The sequence below is a fragment of the Netta rufina genome (genome assembly GCF_964035555.1).
Source record: "Netta rufina genome assembly, chromosome: 15".
Classification (NCBI taxonomy): Eukaryota; Metazoa; Chordata; class Aves; order Anseriformes; family Anatidae; genus Netta; species Netta rufina.
In genome coordinates, this window is record NC_140138.1 from 4,964,866 (window position 1) to 4,982,435 (window position 17,570).

Here is a 17,570-nt window from a genome sequence, read left to right on the forward strand (position 1 = left end):
TCTTTTGAGCTTTCCTACTGCAGAGGATGATAATGCAGAAGTATTTTGGACCTAGTTCTTATTTTAGGCAGAGATCGGTCATGACTTCAAAATCAGTTAGCATTTTCATAGGGTTTAAATGGGATTTCTAAATTATTACTACTATTGTGGTTTTAATCACAAACTTATTTAATAAAAATTAATTAAAATTATTGCCTTCAAATTGTTTTTAATGCTTTAAACATTGCTATTGTATATTTTTAAATCTCAGAAGAGACTTGACTAAGGACAATAGAGCATCTTTTAAAATAAACAATTGAGCTTGTCAAAAAATATCAAATATTTCCTGAGTTTCGAGTACTAGTCTAGATACATTATTTATTCCAAAATGCTGATCTCTGTATTTACCCAAAATAAAACAAACAAACAAACAGGTGTGTGTGTGTGAAATTCAGGTAGTATGTTACATGAGATGCTTATCTGAAAAAAGGATTCATTTTTACCTGGGAGAAAATGAAACTGTATGGGACCAGGTGGGAGAGGAGTTTGGAAATACATATATATTTAATGTAGGTAATGTAGTTGGTATATAGAGGGGGATAATGTGTTTGCAAGAGTTCTGTAAATTAAAACATTCTTTTTATTAAAGGAACCTCATATTACCTCTTAGGTACACTATTTTGGTGTAGGTCCTTAGTGGTCACTTTTACACGTTTGTTTTCTATTTCAGCTTTTTATATATATATATTTCTTAGAGCTTTTTAATTTGCACTGAATTGAAATGCTACATTTAAATAATACCATGGATTGCCAAGAAGTTGTGTGAAGTGTGTTGGATCTGTTAAATTTTGGTGACTTCATTTGTTTGGTGATTTCAGTAATATAATTTGCGAACTACTAATTATAGGATTTCTTACTGCATAGACCTATGTAAGATTTATGCAATATTGCAGCTTAACCAGATGATACACGTTATGTTGTCGGTGTTCCTAGACACAATCTTATTTGCTTTTTTATTATGTCTCTGGTATACATAATTACTTGTGAAATTCACGTAGAAGAGCTGCATTTAGTGCATGTGTGTAGTGTGGGGTGTTGCTAAACAATGAAGAAGTTTATATCCATGAGCTTCTTCAATCTAAACTTCAGTGTGAATTGTACTAATTCTTAGCTTTCACAAGTTGTTAATGGTGAGCCTTCACATACCTGCATGCCTATGCAGAAAGTGTACTTTTAGCTTCAAAATATTTCAATGATGCTATTTAAATGAATTGCATCTGGATTTTCTAGATGAGTAGAAGAGAATAATTTCTATTTGTTGCTCTTGTCAGCTATCATAATTGAGACAAACAAGGAGGTGAGGATGGTGGTTATTTTACTCTTAGCACTTGAAGGATATTATATTAAAGCAGAAAATAACAAAAAATATTTTTGTGGCTACAAGTGCTGTTACCTAAGAGCTGTGCAACTTGTTTATATATACTATTAGGTTCTGTGCATTATGTGAATGAGAAAGGAAAGACAAGCCATGTATTGTCAGCAGACAGTCTGGTACAAAAACTTCTGTTCATGGAGAAAGGAGATGTATTACTTGTCATAACAGAAAACCTGCTGTTGTCCTTGCATAAAATTACTCCTGAGGGAGAAGCAGAGGAGCTCATGAAGGTAAGAGTCAGACTACAAGTTAAAGTTGCAATATTGAATCTTTTTTGAGAATTTTTTATTATTATTTCCCTTAGTCACAAATGAACCAGCTTTTTTGTTTCTCAGATATTACCTTGATGAACAAATATACGCTCATATAAAAGTGAAATAGAGTCGTGTTATTGAACTTGGAAAGATGGTTTTCACCTTGCTTTTGTGTTTGTTTTTTTTTTTTCTTATTTTTTTCTATTTTGACCCTATATTAATCTCTTTGCTCCTTACTTAACTTGTCTTAGTGAATTAGAGAAGAATTAAAAGTTGCTATTTATAAAATCTATCTGTAATTCCAGTACAATCAAATATTAAAATGTTTTGTGGACAACTACATTCGTAAACAACATCCAATCCATGATTTGCCCATTTCTGCTCTCAGCTATCATCCTTATCACAAATTCATCATGCCCCATGTTGGGTGCCAAAAAGGACTGTGGTGGTTTTACTCAGGTGGGCAGCTGAGCTCCCCCACAACCACTCTCCTCCCCTTCTATAAGGGAAAGGGAAAATACGATTAAAAGAGCTCAAAGGTTGAGAAAAGGACGGGGAGATCACTCACAGAATGGTTTGGGTCAATCCCTTAGGAAGGGATGCCACCACTAGATCAGGTTGGCCAAGACCCCCTCCAGCCTGGCCTTGAACACCTCCAGGGATGGGGCATCCACAGCTGCTCTGGGCAACCTGTTCCAGTGCCTCACCACCCTCTGAGTGAAGAATTTCCCCCTAACATTGAACATAAATTGCCACTCTTTCAGTTCAAAACCATTCCCACTTGTCCTGTCATTATCTGCCTAAGCAAAGAATCGCTCTCCATCTTTTTTATAAGTCCCAGTTAGATACTGAAAGGTTGCAGTAAGGTCTCCCCGGAACCTTCTCTTCTCCAGGCTGAACATCCCCAGCTCTCAGCCTTTCTCCATAGGAGAGGTACTCCAGCCTCTTGATCATCTTCATGGCCCTCTTCTGGACCATGCTCTAACAGATCAACATCCTTGCGGTGTTGGATGCTCCAGACCTGGACGTAGCACTCACAAGGGCAGAGTAGAGGGGCACCTTGACCTACTCATGCTCCTCTGATGAAGTTTGTCCTGGGCTGCACCTTCTGGGCTGCAGGCACGCACTACTGGCTCATGTTGAACTTTTCGTCCACCAGAACCCCTAGGTCCTTTTCTGCAGGACTGCTCTCAGTGAGTTCTTCTCCCAGTCTGCACTCATGTCTGGGATTGCCCCCACCCAGGTGCAGCACCTTGCACTTGGCCTTGTTGAACCTCATTAGGTTCAGGTGGGCCCACTTCTCCAGCCTGTCCAGGTCCCTTTGGATGCCATCCCTTCCTTCTGGTGTACCAGCTGCACCACTCAGCTTGGTGTCATCTGCAAACTTGCTGAGGGTTCACTTGATCCCCCTGTCTATGTCGTTGATAAAGATATTAAACAGCACTGGTCCCAGAACAGACCCCTGAGTCACACCACTTGTCATCAGCCGCCAACTGGACACAGAGCCATTAACCATTACCTGTCTACAAACTTTCTTTTACTGAATTTATACACATTGTGTATTTGATAGGTTTAATGGTGATCGGTGAGAGGAACTCCCCTTTCTGAACCATCTGACAGATCTGGTTTTACATTTTAACTTTGTGGACATACTAGGCAATTCAGATGCTTAGTGTCTTTCAGTGTGTTGATCCTACATTTCATGTGTTTGTTTTTGGTTAACAGGTGAAGTTGAGTGGGAAGATAGCTCATTCTGCAGACATCATTTTAATAGACCATAGCCTTATTGTTACAGCAATAGGTGAGACAGTAGTCAGGTAAGAATCCTGTTTTAAAGCTGGTTTTTCTGCCATGAGAATGGCTAACTAAATTGTCTGCAGTGCACTAAAGTTTTTTCTGAAGTGGTATTGTCTTTTTTTTTTAACTGGTAATGTGTAAAAACAAAACAAAAACTTCAAAATTTTCTCATCTTCTTTCACAAAATACAAATAATTAACTGAGAAACACGTTTCCTTGAGAACTACATGTGTATATTTTCCTTTCTCACGGTAGTTTTATTTTATCAGCCAGTATTCCCCAGACTTTTTATTTTCTGAATGCCTTTTTGTATTTCTTTTTGAAAATATATTCTTTTTTTTTTTTTTTTTCTTGAAAAAGCCACTTTGCTGTTCTTTCTATCTTTATCTTTTGATTCTTATGACAGTCATAGCAACAGGAGAAAAATGCTTGCTTATCAGGATTTCTCTATTACTGCAATATAATGCAAGTATTCTGGTTATTTCTGTCTCTAATTCTTTAAACTAAATACATCACTTTGCTGTGTTGCAGTTATAATCTTTCATAGTTCTGTGTTTTTTTTTTTTGTTTGCTTTGTTTTGCATCTTTTTAAAGTACTATGTATTTTTTCTCTGTCTTTCTTCTGACTTACTCTACATATTTTGTCAAAATTTGTGGGGTGAGAAGACAAAGGAGGCTATTCCATTAACATCAGTATTTCACTTGTTTGAATCTCCCTACTATCGGACGAACTATCTGCTACTGTCAGTCAAAATCATCTGGTAATCTTGTGAGAATGTTATAACGACCAAGTGTTAAGCAGGAAGATATTTGACAATGTTTAGTTCTAGAAAGTACATCTGGAATCCAAAGGGCTACTGCTTGAGATGGAGTATCCTTAAAACTAATGAACTGAGCTGGGTGGAAGAAGGTAGCAGCAATGCCTCACTTCCTTTCTTTTTTTCTTAAGACTGGATTTGCTTCTGACTCCTTCACAGAACATTACAAAATATCCTGTGGACTAAAAAGACAAAGGAAAAGAAAGGAGATTAAGAAATGCACATTCCAGAGGCAGCTGCTAACAATTTCATTTTAGGAGTTAAATGATTGGGGCATTATGGAATCATAGAATCAGGAAGTAGCAAATTAATGCCATGTACAGCATCCTATTGACTGTTTAGCAAGACACCTGGAAGGAAAAGCATTGTTAACTCTTGTTTTGTGTGTCTTAGGTTCTGGGATTTGGACCGAGGTGAGAATTATGTGCTATCTCTAGATGTGCAATTTGGATTTGAGGCAGGAGAGTGTATTAACTGTGTTTCCTACTGCAGTGCCAAAGGTGAGAAATAACATGACAGCTCTGTTTACTAGATCCTAAACCTTGCCAAATTGTTAGTCTTCAGTGCCCTTTATTCGTTTTAGTATAATTTTCTTGTTACTAGGTGTTTCAGTAATAGCATGTTAAGTAGAAGTGTTTTAGTCTAGCTCAGGAGTGCCCTTTTGAAGGAACAATGAGATCATTTGTACTCAGCACACTTTGTCTCCAAGCACACCGTCTGGATTTCCTTTGACAGCGAACTAGTAGATGTATTCTTGGAGTATATATAATGCACTCCAACATGTTATGGGCAGGCTACAAGCATACATTAGAGCTAGTGAAAGCAGAACTCACAAAACATGTACAGTGTGGACATCAAGTCCTTACAATTGGTTTCTCTACGGAGCTCCTAACTCCTAACTGTTGCCTTGTTTGCTAATGTAGCCACAGCTAGGGTCTACTAGAATTGTTTTTCATGGTGACTTGCCTATCTATACTACAAAAGCAGATATTTGATTTGATATTTAAATGGTTAAAATGAAATCAGTGTCTGATACATTTAAAAGATAACTTCATCTTATGGCTTAGAAAATAGGCATTGGTTTTCAAATGAAACTTCTATCCTTTCTCCAGAAAGGTTCTCCAGTACAGGGCCAGAATGCTGGTGTGCAGAAAGGCAAAGAAATGAACTGTTCTAGAACAAGGCTTCTCAATACCTCAGAACCAGAGTGAGGCTTCCTACTGCTTTGTATAATGTTTGTGTTTTTCTGAAGCTTGGAAAGGTATGAAATATCTAAAATGCCTGTGAATGGCAGGTCTCCTAGCAGCTGGTACTAACAAAGGGAGAATAGCTATGTGGAGGAAGGCATCAGAATCCAGTCAGAGCATCCAGGCTTTGGAGAACAAGGAGAAGTGGAAGCTCCAAGCACCTACAGAACTTGAAGGAAATATCACCCAGATAAAGGTAACACAGGAAAGAGTCATGCATTTTATTAGGACTTCACAAACCTTATTTGAATATATCTTGTCTGTGGAATAGATGAGTATGATTGTTATCCTACAGACATGTGCCAACAAGAAACCAGTGTTCTAAAGGAGGACAACCCTTGAATAAAGCAATTTTCAAAACTGAAATAGGCAGAAGTGTTACCTCTTTGTAGCTATTGTGTTACAGACAGGGTTGAAATGCTCAGCAGCATTATGCGCTGAAATGTAAATAGATCTCTCTGCCTGGGAGAACAAGCAGTCACAGGATACTTAAATTCAAACATCTCTCCTTTATAAGTCTTGCTGATGAACTCTTTGGATTCAGCACCCTGAAGTTATTTTCAGAAAAAGATAGATTATCGGGAATGTCAAATATTAAAGCACCATAGAATATCCCAACTTGGAAGGGACCCACAGGATCATCGAGTCCAACTACTGGCTCCATACAGGATGACTACCTAAAAATTAAACTATATGTCTGAGAGCATTGTCCGAGCTCATCTTGAACTCTGTCAGGCTTGGTGCCACGACCGCTTTCCAGAGAACCTATTCCAGTGCCCAACCACCCTTTCAGTGGAGAACTTCTTCCTAATATCCAAAATTTACATAAATTTATTAAAATAGCAAGAAAGAAAATAGAGAAAAAAGAAATATCGAATAGAATACATATACATAATAGAATAGAAAGAAAAATAAAATATCTGGTGCCTTTCAAGAGAAACTGTTTTCACATAAGACTGTGAAAGACTTTTTTTCACATAAAGACATAAGTACTTTAAAAGCAATGGCATTTGCTTGCGCTAGGTAGGATGTGTAGTGAGGGACTGCATCAGTCTTACTTAAAAAATTAACACATAAGTAATATTTAGGTCAAAATCCCAAGCTAAGATGCTTCAGTAACAGATGCTTCAGGCCCAGGAGATGGGAAATGGTTTGTGCCATTAATATATCGCGTGTTTGCTAATAATTAGAATGGGGGGAAGAGACATAGGTTTTTGTCAGCTTGACCATTTATGTGTTTTCTAAGTAACAGGATATAAAGTGCTGTCCAGAAATAGCACCTTCTTCCCAACATTTGTTAGCATATCAAGGAGCTAAGCTCCTTGCTTATCAAGGAGCATTATCAATAGTGTTTGAGTTCAGAAAAGCACCAACCCCTGCCCCGTGTGTGTGGTTGTAGGGTCCAGCCTATAAACGGATCATCTCTGACTAAATCTTATGGAAGAGTTCTTTTGTAATACACTGGTTGCCACAATGCTTTTTTGAAAAGAATCATCTTTTGATAGGAATAAACATGAACAATGCTGGACATGCTTATTTGACTGTGAATACATAAAGACAGAATGAAAATGGGAGCATTTCTCTTTACTATAGAAAGAATTCATCAGCTGCATGTTAAAAACTGTCCTTGCTGTCTCAGAAGCAGATCTTACTGTTCTGTCCAATTTTCAAAGGTATCTCCAGGTTTAGCTCTGTGCAAGTGCTATTTTTGAATCCTAAAATAAAAAGGGAAGGATAACCTACATAAAAATTCAATTACAAAGCTAGAACACTTACCCCCCTTCTCCTTGAAGCATCCCTGTGTTCTTTTGGACCCCTTTATGCATGTGATTTAGCAGTGTTTGGTAAAGAGTTTGTACAACATTGACTGAGAGGGATATAAAAACTGCAGAAATGAATAAGGTAATCAAATAAGATACTATGCATGCAACTTGCTTTTACAGATCAAAGCATGATTAAGCCTTTTAAATAAGTGATTCTCTCATGAGTATAAATGTGAGGTGGTACAAAACTATCTTAAGGAAAAAGTGGTTTTAATGTAAAAAATAGCTCCTCCACTTAAACTAAGGGAGCGTAAGTAGCTGGGTAACTAGCACAATAGCTTTCATCTGTAATTGGCTGTAGTTGGACTTCCATATTTGTGTGCATGTGTATATGTGTGTACATATATATACATATAAATAAAATGTTATACCATGTTTTGCTTTTTTTTTTTTTTCTTTTCTTGCTCTCATGTGCAGTGGGGCTCTCGAAAAAATCTTCTAGCAGTGAACAGCATCAGCTCTGTGGTGATCCTCAGTGAGCAGGCCATGTCGTGTCATTTTAATCAGCAAGTGGCTGCTGTACAAGTGTCTCCCAGCCTGTTTAACGTGACCTTCTTCAGCACAGGAACCACACACAGTCTTCATGTTGATATGACTGTTAATGGAGTCTTTGCTACTAAGGTTGTTGGTCTTCTCATTCATTTTCTCAGGTCTTTGCCTAGCTAGGTGTATAAAGACCAAACTTTCCAAGTCCTTAATATAATTCTTTAATATTCCATTTTATTGTGTAATGGAAGTATTCTTATGACAATAGCAATTATTCTGTGGTGGAGCTGGTTTTCAGGTAGCACAGTGATTCAGTAGTACTCTGGATGCTGACGCCTCTTTTTTGGGTTACTAAAGGCCTTTCAATCCAATACATGGATGAATTAGTAAAAGATGGCAACTGCGTGGAAGGTCTTACTCTGTTACTGCATAAATTACAGTATGAGTCCAGAATAAAAAAGTTTATGTTTTGGTTTTTGATTGTTTTTAGGATGCTGTAGTATTTTGGAATGGGAAGCAAGTTACTGTCTTTGAGTGTTCAGAAGATACCTTAAGGAGTGCAGGTAGTGATTCCTTTAAGTCAAAATTCCTTTTTTTTTTTTCTTTTCTTTCTTAAAAAAAAAAAAAAAGCTCACCCACGATTATTGTAATGATGGTTTCCTTGTGATTCCTCTTCCAGGCTCTTTTCTTTGTGACTCTCCAGTTCTGTCAGTGCACGGAGAAAATCTGTACACGGTTGAGCCATATCGGGTCCAAGTCCGTACCTGGCAGGTAAGGGCTGATGAACACATGGAACAACGTCTTACTGCTTTTCAAAGACTGGTGTCACAGCTTAAAAAATAAGCGGAAGTTCTGTAAACATATTGACTCTAAATTTGTCATGGGAAAAATGCGTTGAGGATTTTAGCTGTAAGTTTTACATGTTGTGTTCTTTAGTCTGTTATGTTTAAACACTACTGCACTGTAGCTAATCCTAGTAAGTATTTATGATAAAAAACAGAATTATGTAGGGACCAGAATGCTTGTGAGGATATAAATTGCATGCATATGAATATATATTACTGATGGGAAATTTATAATATTAAATGTTTTAAGAGGAAAATATACCCTGTGCACATTCTGTATGTTCCTGTGAAGTCTTCTGCATAAGTTTTGCAGCCTCTGCTTGTCATGAGAACCAAAAAGAGAAATGTAGTTATTACAGTTCTATGATACATTATTTTATTTAAGAAAGGGAGGTTTTATCAGAATGAGGACTGATACAATGTTTTTCCAGATGTATATTAGTGGACCTTCAGGGAGCTGTATTCATGCATCCCTCTTAGTTGGAAAAAGTTGTATTATCAAAGAGGCCATTTTTGCACAAGTATTTCTATAAGTTTTAACTCTTTTGGAGGCTATATATCCAGTTTTCTACCTGAAGCAGATTGTGGTTTTGGAGACCTTTTGTGAGTTTTGTGAGGGGTGTGTGTGCTAAGTGCAGTTTCTCTCATTTTGTTGATAGTGATTCATCTAACATAGAAGTTTAGCAATTAGCTTAGTAAGAAAATATTGAACTCTGAATGTACAAACCTAGTGTTACACCTTTCTTCTCAGGGAACAGTTAAGCAGCTTTTGGTGTTCTCTGAAGCAGAGGGAAATCCGTGCCTCTTGGATGTCTGTGGAAACTTCTTGGCTGTGGGAACTGATTTGGCTCACTTCAAAATCTTTGATCTCTCTCGCAGGTATTAATTAGCCTTTAAAAACAATCTGCTCGTACTTGAGGACATTTTCTGTGGGGAGGGGTGAAATCTTTAGCTGGTTTTGATGTACTGAAAAGTGATTACCTCTTTGAATCTCAAGACAATACAGTGTAGCCTGCATGGACTGATGGCATATTCCTGAAGTAAGTGAAGAGACAGAGAATTGCTAGACAAATCACGGGATGAGTAATGTAACAGTGACTTAGGGTATTGTTAGGTTTGTTTGTATGTATTGGAATGTAGGTGGAGAACTTAAGGAAGATCTAGGCAAGGATGTTACATGCTTCTTCTAATAAATTGAAGATGATCTTTATCTCAGAAAAGTTGAAATAAAGGAAAAAATTAGAGATTTACTTACATTTGTTCTGGTTACACTGTGGTGCCCTTCTGACAAACTGCTATGGCACGTAAAAGATGTGCCTAATGTAATGTCCAAATCAAAAATGTACTTGTTAATGACAAATATGACTTTGAAAAACATTAAGAGTAAAACAAATTCTCTTACATACTGTGACCAGAGGCCTGCTAAACTGAGGTTGTCTACATACCACATAGAACACAATTTGAAGGTAATGTATTTGGGCAGGTTGTTGTTAGCACAAGTATTGGATTGGTTGTGATGATTGATAGTGAAAGCAACTAGCTGAAATCCTCCGTGCTTTGTTAAATTTTCATGGCTAGTAATGATAATACCCCTTTTTAAATTATGACAATATATCACACCTAAATTTTAAAGTTAACAGAGCTGACAGAATAAACGAGGGGTCCAAGCATGTAATCTGAAAATGTTATTTTTACAGAATCAAAGATTTTCCTACATGGGAACATATTATGGGTCTAAATTAATGTCGCTTTTTTCTGTCACATTCTTTAGATTCATGAGATTTGTCCTCTTTGCTGAATAATTGCTGGGTTTATATCTATAGCACTGGTGAGAATCTTCTGAAATGATAGTCTTTTGTAAATTGTGTGCAGATGGAAAGTGACTGGTATGATATAAATGCCATCCCTGTTCCCCAGTGACATTACTCTTTTTCCAGAGTTCATTTTTCCCAAGCACAGAACTTCTGTGATGAGCTATTTTCAGCATTACAGTACTGTTCAACTTACATAGGAAAAAGCAGTCCTCTGAATTAAAATTCTCATATGATGTTTTTGGTTTATAGACCTCTCTTTTGAGTCCTGTTGGAGCATTGAAGATTATTCTTGCTGATTCATTGAGGAATGAGTGTTTCATTAATTTCTGAAAGAAAGGCAGGTCACAACAGGAGAGGAAGCTAGAGTTTGAGTCAAAAGTCTTGTAAGGAAGAAAGAAAATTTTTTTTGAGGTCTTTTTTCTTACCTGTAATTTGAAAATGTTTTGGCTGATAACTACTGTTGCTTTATTGCTACCATACAGCTTAAACTTATTCCTTTCCACAGAGAGGCAAAAGTGCACTGCAATAGCAAGAACTTCTCTGAGCTGTTTCCTGGCCTTGGAAGCATTGCATCTGTCAAGTGCAATGCTAACGGCAACAAAGTCAGCATCCTCGTTAGCAAGGTGAGGTGAAGCTCTTCACATACCACCCTAGGGCCTGACCATCCGTTAATAGACTGGTACAGTTCAAGATGATTACTGAAGACACTTTAACTTCACAGAAATAAACCTGTGTTTTCTATGAACAATATTGTTGGTCTTGAAAGTTTGCATGTAACTAAACACTAAAATTAAACTCTGTTAAGGTTTTGTATATTTGGTGAGGCGAACAGCCCATTTTTTTAGTAGCTCAGTTGAAAAACTGTTTTGTAGCATTTCAAAGAAATCAAAGGCAAACTTGCTAGAATAGAGAAACAGCAAGAAATGTTATGATACTTCTTTCAAAGACTGTTCTTTTGAGATTGCCAAGTACATGAAACTGCTAAGAGCATGAATTGAATTAGATGAGCATACCATCTGAACTTTTTGCTTTTTACCTGTGTCCTTCAGCAACTTTTTTCCCATTCTCAGGCAAATGGGAGCATTGATTCCAAGATCTGTTTCTATGATGTTGAAATGGACAAAGTTACAGTCTTTAATTTCAAGGATGAACAGGGGAATGGTAGAGAGAAGCTTTCTTCTGGACAACGTATTGACAGGTAAGAAGCTTTTATTTTGAAAAATATTACCCGAGGCTTTAAGATAGGAATCTGTCATATGAAAATGAGCAACATCTTGATATTGGTATTCCTCTGTCTGTGTAGGAATTTATACCAATTAATTTCTTTCTAAAGATTCAACTAAAACTGATGTATTGTATACCAACCAATACTGCATCCCTTTCTCTTCCAATATGTGAACTAGGGAGTGTTAAATGAAAGTATGGAAAGCAAGCTTAAAATAATCAGGAGGTGGTGGCGGTTCTTCAGAAACTATGCTAAGAAACTTCTTTACCAAAGGAAATTATAAATGCTGAAGAAAGGGTTCATGGAGGTATTCAGCAAAGAATAATGCAGTGAGATAACTGTATGGAAGCCGTATCTGGCTCAAGAGGTCTCTGGGGAATATGTGTGGAGGTATATGACTGGAATCAGGGTCCTGGTCTTAGAATAATTTTGTTAAATATTGGAAACTTTCTCTTCCATGACAAGCTTATGGGATAGGAACTGTAAAAAAAAAGACATTCTGGAGTTCCTCCTGAGGTAAAAAGAAAAATAATAAAATATAAAAATGTATATATTTAAATTTCAAGACAGAATGTTTTATATGGATAAAAACTTCCATGAAACATCTTTTTAGAACCCACAGTTTTCATTTTATACAAGCTGCTCTGCAGTGAATACATGTATTAGGTTTACGTGGCAAGTTTTTGGTAGCAGGGGAAGTTGTGGAAGAGCGACCATGAAGGAGTGACGGATGGTGAAGTGTTCTGGACTGACTGCAGCCCCTGTTGCCTCTTTACCTGTTCCACTCATGGGGAGAAGGTGGAAGAGGCTGTATGCGGGAGAAGTGTTTTTAGTTTGCTTTTAGCTGTCACTGCTCTAGTCTATTATCAGTAGACGATAAATTATATTAATCTCCCTTACGCTGAGTCTGTTTTGCCCATGATGGTAATTGTTGAGCAATCTCCCTGTCTTTATCTCAACCCATGAACTTTTTTCATCCTATTCTTTTCCTCCTCCTTTTGAGGAGGAGGAGTGAGAGTGGTGTGGTGGGGTTGAGCTACCTACCTGTGTGAAACCACCATAATGTATTAGTAATCCTAGTAGCAAGGCAGTAAAATTCAGTGAACTAGGATTTCTCGTGGAAGTACAGTGGGATATTAGTATGAATTTATCTGGTTTTACAAAAATTTTCCTTACTGTATTTTTCTTAAGAAATAACAACCTTAGAAGAGGAGGTGATTTCATTTTTTCAACAGCTATGTAGATATTACAAGGGGAAAAAATATAAAGTTGTTATTTTCAGCATTGCAAAACAGAAAAATACCCAGCTCCTTAGTAACTATGGACAGTGCAAATTTGGGGTCTTACATCTTGGTCAAGCAAACAATGTAATAAGAGTAATGATAAAGTTGTTTTCGAGTGTAGTATCCTGTGTAGCCCAACAGAGGCCACTACAAACTAGTATTACTATTTGACTGATGCTTAAAGGCTAAGGGTAAGTGTCAGCATGAGTCTGTTTATCTGTACTTCATTTTAGAGAATCTTGAAATTAAAATGAGTAAACTCATCAAAGAATAATCAGGTAAACGTCTTTCCCTTCTCTATCCTCCTGAGGCAGAATCTAAATACTCCCATATCATACTGTTTTTCAATTCAAGAGCAATTTATTTTGATTTAAATGTCATGGGAAGGACACTACATATGTATACTTCCTAATGATTCTTAATTTGCCTTCCATCTCTACTCCATCCCCTTCAAAGACACCCCAAATTCCAGCCTTCAGTGTTGATGGCAAAGAAAATAAGTCTTTAAGATTTGACACCCGTTTATAAACGTTTTTCAGACTAATCGTAAGCTATTGCTAAAATAGTCAGATTCTGTATGCCTACATTCTTCACATGGCCTGCACTAAGTAATATTTAAATGCCTGAAGGAGGCAGTAAGATATTTCTTAAACTGCAGAGGGTGGCTTTCATAAAGTTGCTGGCGTTGTCCTTGTGCTTATTCCGCTATTTTGTAATGTCTCTGAATTCTTTTAAGAACACAATATTAATTTCAAGTGCAGTGCTGAGAAAAGGGAATGAACAGTGGCATATCTAAAGACTGAGGTCCTCAGCTGCAGGTCATGTTCAATTGCAACTTCAGTTGCCCTCAGCATTGGGAAGTTGAGCAGTTGAAAACATAGATCACTGTATCTAGCTCTCTTTGAACTCCCAGTTCAGAGAGATCTGTTGCCTGAGAATATAAACTATTTTTCCCCCCATCATTTTCATCAGTTTGCTAGTTGTAATCTCTTAGACCACCACCGCCGCTACTACTTAGCTGTATTTGAATATGAAGCATATGGACTAGAAACTTTACTGCTTAACCAAATGCGTATCAGTGTACTCAAGCAGTCTTTAACTGGCTGGGTATCAACAACCACCTTGGGGCAGATCGTAAAAACCTGCAAGAAAATAGAGCTGAGGTAGTCTCAATGCTGGTAGTAGCAGTAGTTTAAGTTAAAGTAGTTAAAGTGTGTTCAAATGCTGCTGTAGGACATGTGACCTCAGTGAAAGCATGTTTTGAGTGCCTGTTTGCATTTGTGACAGTATCAGCTTTTTTCCTGAAATGATTTATGTCCTATAGTCATGGTAGACTTATGCTGAATAAACTGAACATGGCATTGGTGTATACAGACTCCTTGGAAGTTGGGAAGATGCATATAGTTAATGTTGCAACACAGAGCTAGCAGTCAGGATAACTGATAATAATTTGAAGGTTATCCCTTGGTTAGTCCTTATCTGAAGCTTATACACTGAATGGACTGGAATTATTCTGTCTCCATTTCTGTATTTCTTGTTGGTTTTGGTAGGTCTGTTGTGGAGTATCCAGACTTGCAGAGTCACATCCCTGTTCGCCATTTCTGGGACAACAGTGAACCAAGACTTTTTGTATGTGAAGCAATTCTTGAACCAGGCCTACAATCCCCAAACCAGAACAAAAACCAGACTGAGAGCACAGTAGGGTCTTTTTGATTATTTTCCTCACTGTACATGTTATTCTTCCTATCTGAGTAGTAAATCATTGGTAATTTGTTAACCTGTAGAAGTAGTTGTATATGTTACCATGTGTGTGAATGTGTGACGTTACTTTCAAGAGAAGGTTCTACCAAATGAATATGGAAAAGAAAATCAAAATGAAAGAAAGATAATGCACCAGAAAAACGATTCTTTACTTCCTTTTCCAGATCGATGTCTGGATTATGTCGTTCTTCAGTAGTGAAGAACATGGCCTTTTGCTTCAGGACAGCTTCCCATTGCCTTCATTGTACCAAGTTCTTCTGGGTATTGAGGTGCCACATTATTACTTTGCAAAAAAGGTGAGGAAATCTTTCACAATTCCTTCCCTTCCCATAAGTTCAAACTTGTCATTGCTTAGGGCTCAAGTGTAACCAAACTGAGTCTGGGTTAAATAAATCCAATGGCAGTTGCTGCATAAAATGTAGCAGTGACATGAAGTTAATTCTAATGTGGATGTATTTGACAGCATTGTGGAAGTTACAGTGGATTGGCTCTTCCTGAGTATTGCAAATTGGGTGTGATGTACAGGTGCAGGAATAGTTACCAGGGAGTGCAACTAAAGACATGTTTTTGAAGAGGAAAAAAAAGAAAGAAAAATCTCTATGTAGTCACCATTCCTTTTATAGTCGAGGCATGTGTCAGACTTAAGTATGCCGTAAGAGGGGACACTTCCTACTAGCTTCAGCAGAAGCAGCTTGCTTCCTTTTGAAATTGAGCTTAATTCCCACAGAACACCAGAGGGAGGACTCATCTTGTCCTATCACTGAATGCCTGCTTGCTACAAATACTAGGAGTGCATGCACTAACTTCTTAGAAACTTGACTATGAATCCAAAATTGATTGTATCTTAAATAATGCTATCTGTACTAGAAAAAATAAAGCCTATTACCTGCAGATTGGTTTTCTGCTTTCAGACATGGGTTTCTCAGTGCCTGTTAAGATGAAGATTTGTACTGCAGCCTACCTGTAGGTGGGGGAGACCTAACAATCTGTTTATTATACTGAGGCATTTGTTTTTGTGAAATCTTTAGGAACTTAATGAGACTTCTAGTCCTCTGAATAACAGAACAATATAATCATGTAAATCTAATCTTATATCATTTAGGAGAAGTGGTAAACAAGGAGAATTTATCTAGATGTTGTACTTTTTCTGTCCAGATATAGCTTTTAGAGCTGCCATCTTTTACTTTCCATTTTCCATCAGTTTAAAAGGTCAAAGATCTGCTGCATTTTCTAATCTTTTAACGCTTTCCCCATCATGTCTCATGCTGTTTTACTTTGATACTGCATCTCTTTTTTTTCCTCTCTATGGATTATTGCTGCCATTAGTTATTTTTTCGGAGGGGATTTGCATATAAACCTGTAAGTATCTGTAACTGCATTATTCTGCTCCTCCTCATTCTTTGCTTTTCTCATTTCCATTTTCTTCCTTCAGTAGGATTACTGTATCTTAGTGTCTAAATTAATTGTCATATAGTAATTCATTTTGGAAACATGTTTCAGTATATGAGTAGTTTGCTATAAATATAACAAATCCAGTTAATACAACAAATCTATCTTGACTGAGTTTCATTCAAGGGTTTCCATTTATTATTATGGCTTCCCTGTCCTGGTTCCAGTAATTCCCCAAACTGTAGTCAAACCTATATGAGCTTTTGGTTTGTCTCTTACTGAATCTATTACTTTCAAAAATAGTATTTTTGTATTAGTTTCTGTAACTCTCATACTTAGTTTTCTCATCTGTCTAACTATAAGGTTCGTATAGAGTATATGTGAAATTTGGTGTCCTTTGTGACTGAGATTATAATCTTCCACTCTCTGGTTTGTGAAAGCTTCTTTGTTACATTCTAGATAGATTATTCAATATTGATGCTTGACTTAACCATTATTCAGACAAAGAATAAAACTCAAATTGCTTTGGGCTGGCTTTCAATGACTTGAAAGTATTATCGAAGCTTTAGAGGCTCCTGAACTGCCTGTTGTCTGAAGAATGCTTTGAATCTGAGGTTTAGTATTTGTAAGCTTTACATGATGGCAAGAATAAAAGAACTGGGTCTGTATTGTTAACTTTCAGAACAGCACACTCATTTTTGAGAAAAAAACAAACCCCAAAGAATTTTGTCTGAAATCTTCAGAAATCTGGCAACTTAAAAATAATAGTTTCTATTATAGTATTAGTTGTTATAATCATGGCTGTCTCTTCTGTGCTATTTTACAAAGCTCTAAACTATTTACCACTGAAGTATTGTGACTGTTTGTTATGACTCATGATATACTGATCTATTCTGTGACATGCCGTATTCTGGGACATTTTTTAGGAAGTTCTGGAACATAGTGATTATAGTTGTGACTGACCATGGTTCTGTAGGGACAGAAAACTTAGATTGTAGTGGAAATCATGTAACTAATATTATTCAGATATATAGAGGAGTAAAATTTGTCATACTTGATACCTAAATGATAATGTGCTTGTTTTAGCCAGGAGAAACTGAGAAAGGACAAGAGTCAGGCTCAATAAAGGTCTTGCAGATGGCTGCCAGAAGACCCATGAGAGATTTTATTGGATTAGGAGACTGTGATAAGACTACTCAGGATGCCATGCTGAACTTCAGCTTCTATCTGACTGCTGGAGACATGGATGAGGCCTTCAAATCCATCAAGCTGATAAAAAGGTACCGTATGCATTTGTATGCATTTCTTTATGAGTAGAGCTTATTTTCATTACATTTGTATGAAGTTCTGATCCTCCTAATTTAAACTTTTTATTTGATTTCACTTTCTCTTTCATTTTCAGAAAGATGAAATA

At 37.0% G+C, this 17,570-nt stretch overlaps 1 protein-coding gene across 1 annotated transcript in view; it reads left to right on the forward strand.

The window, feature by feature from the left end:
• The window catches only part of IFT140 (intraflagellar transport 140), a gene marked incomplete at its 5' end in the record, with an annotated part of 69,131 nt that overhangs the window by 7,228 nt on the left and 44,333 nt on the right, over positions 1-17,570 (forward strand). The window contains 13 exons of the mRNA XM_084295958.1: positions 1,469-1,644; positions 3,394-3,485; positions 4,677-4,783; positions 5,578-5,726; positions 7,771-7,974; positions 8,330-8,402; positions 8,519-8,610; positions 9,436-9,563; positions 11,004-11,121; positions 11,569-11,696; positions 14,557-14,704; positions 14,932-15,063; positions 17,243-17,436. Of these exons, the coding sequence (XP_084152084.1) occupies positions 1,469-1,644; positions 3,394-3,485; positions 4,677-4,783; positions 5,578-5,726; positions 7,771-7,974; positions 8,330-8,402; positions 8,519-8,610; positions 9,436-9,563; positions 11,004-11,121; positions 11,569-11,696; positions 14,557-14,704; positions 14,932-15,063; positions 17,243-17,436 (1,741 nt within the window). The remainder of the gene's footprint in view (positions 1-1,468; positions 1,645-3,393; positions 3,486-4,676; positions 4,784-5,577; positions 5,727-7,770; positions 7,975-8,329; positions 8,403-8,518; positions 8,611-9,435; positions 9,564-11,003; positions 11,122-11,568; positions 11,697-14,556; positions 14,705-14,931; positions 15,064-17,242; positions 17,437-17,570) is intronic.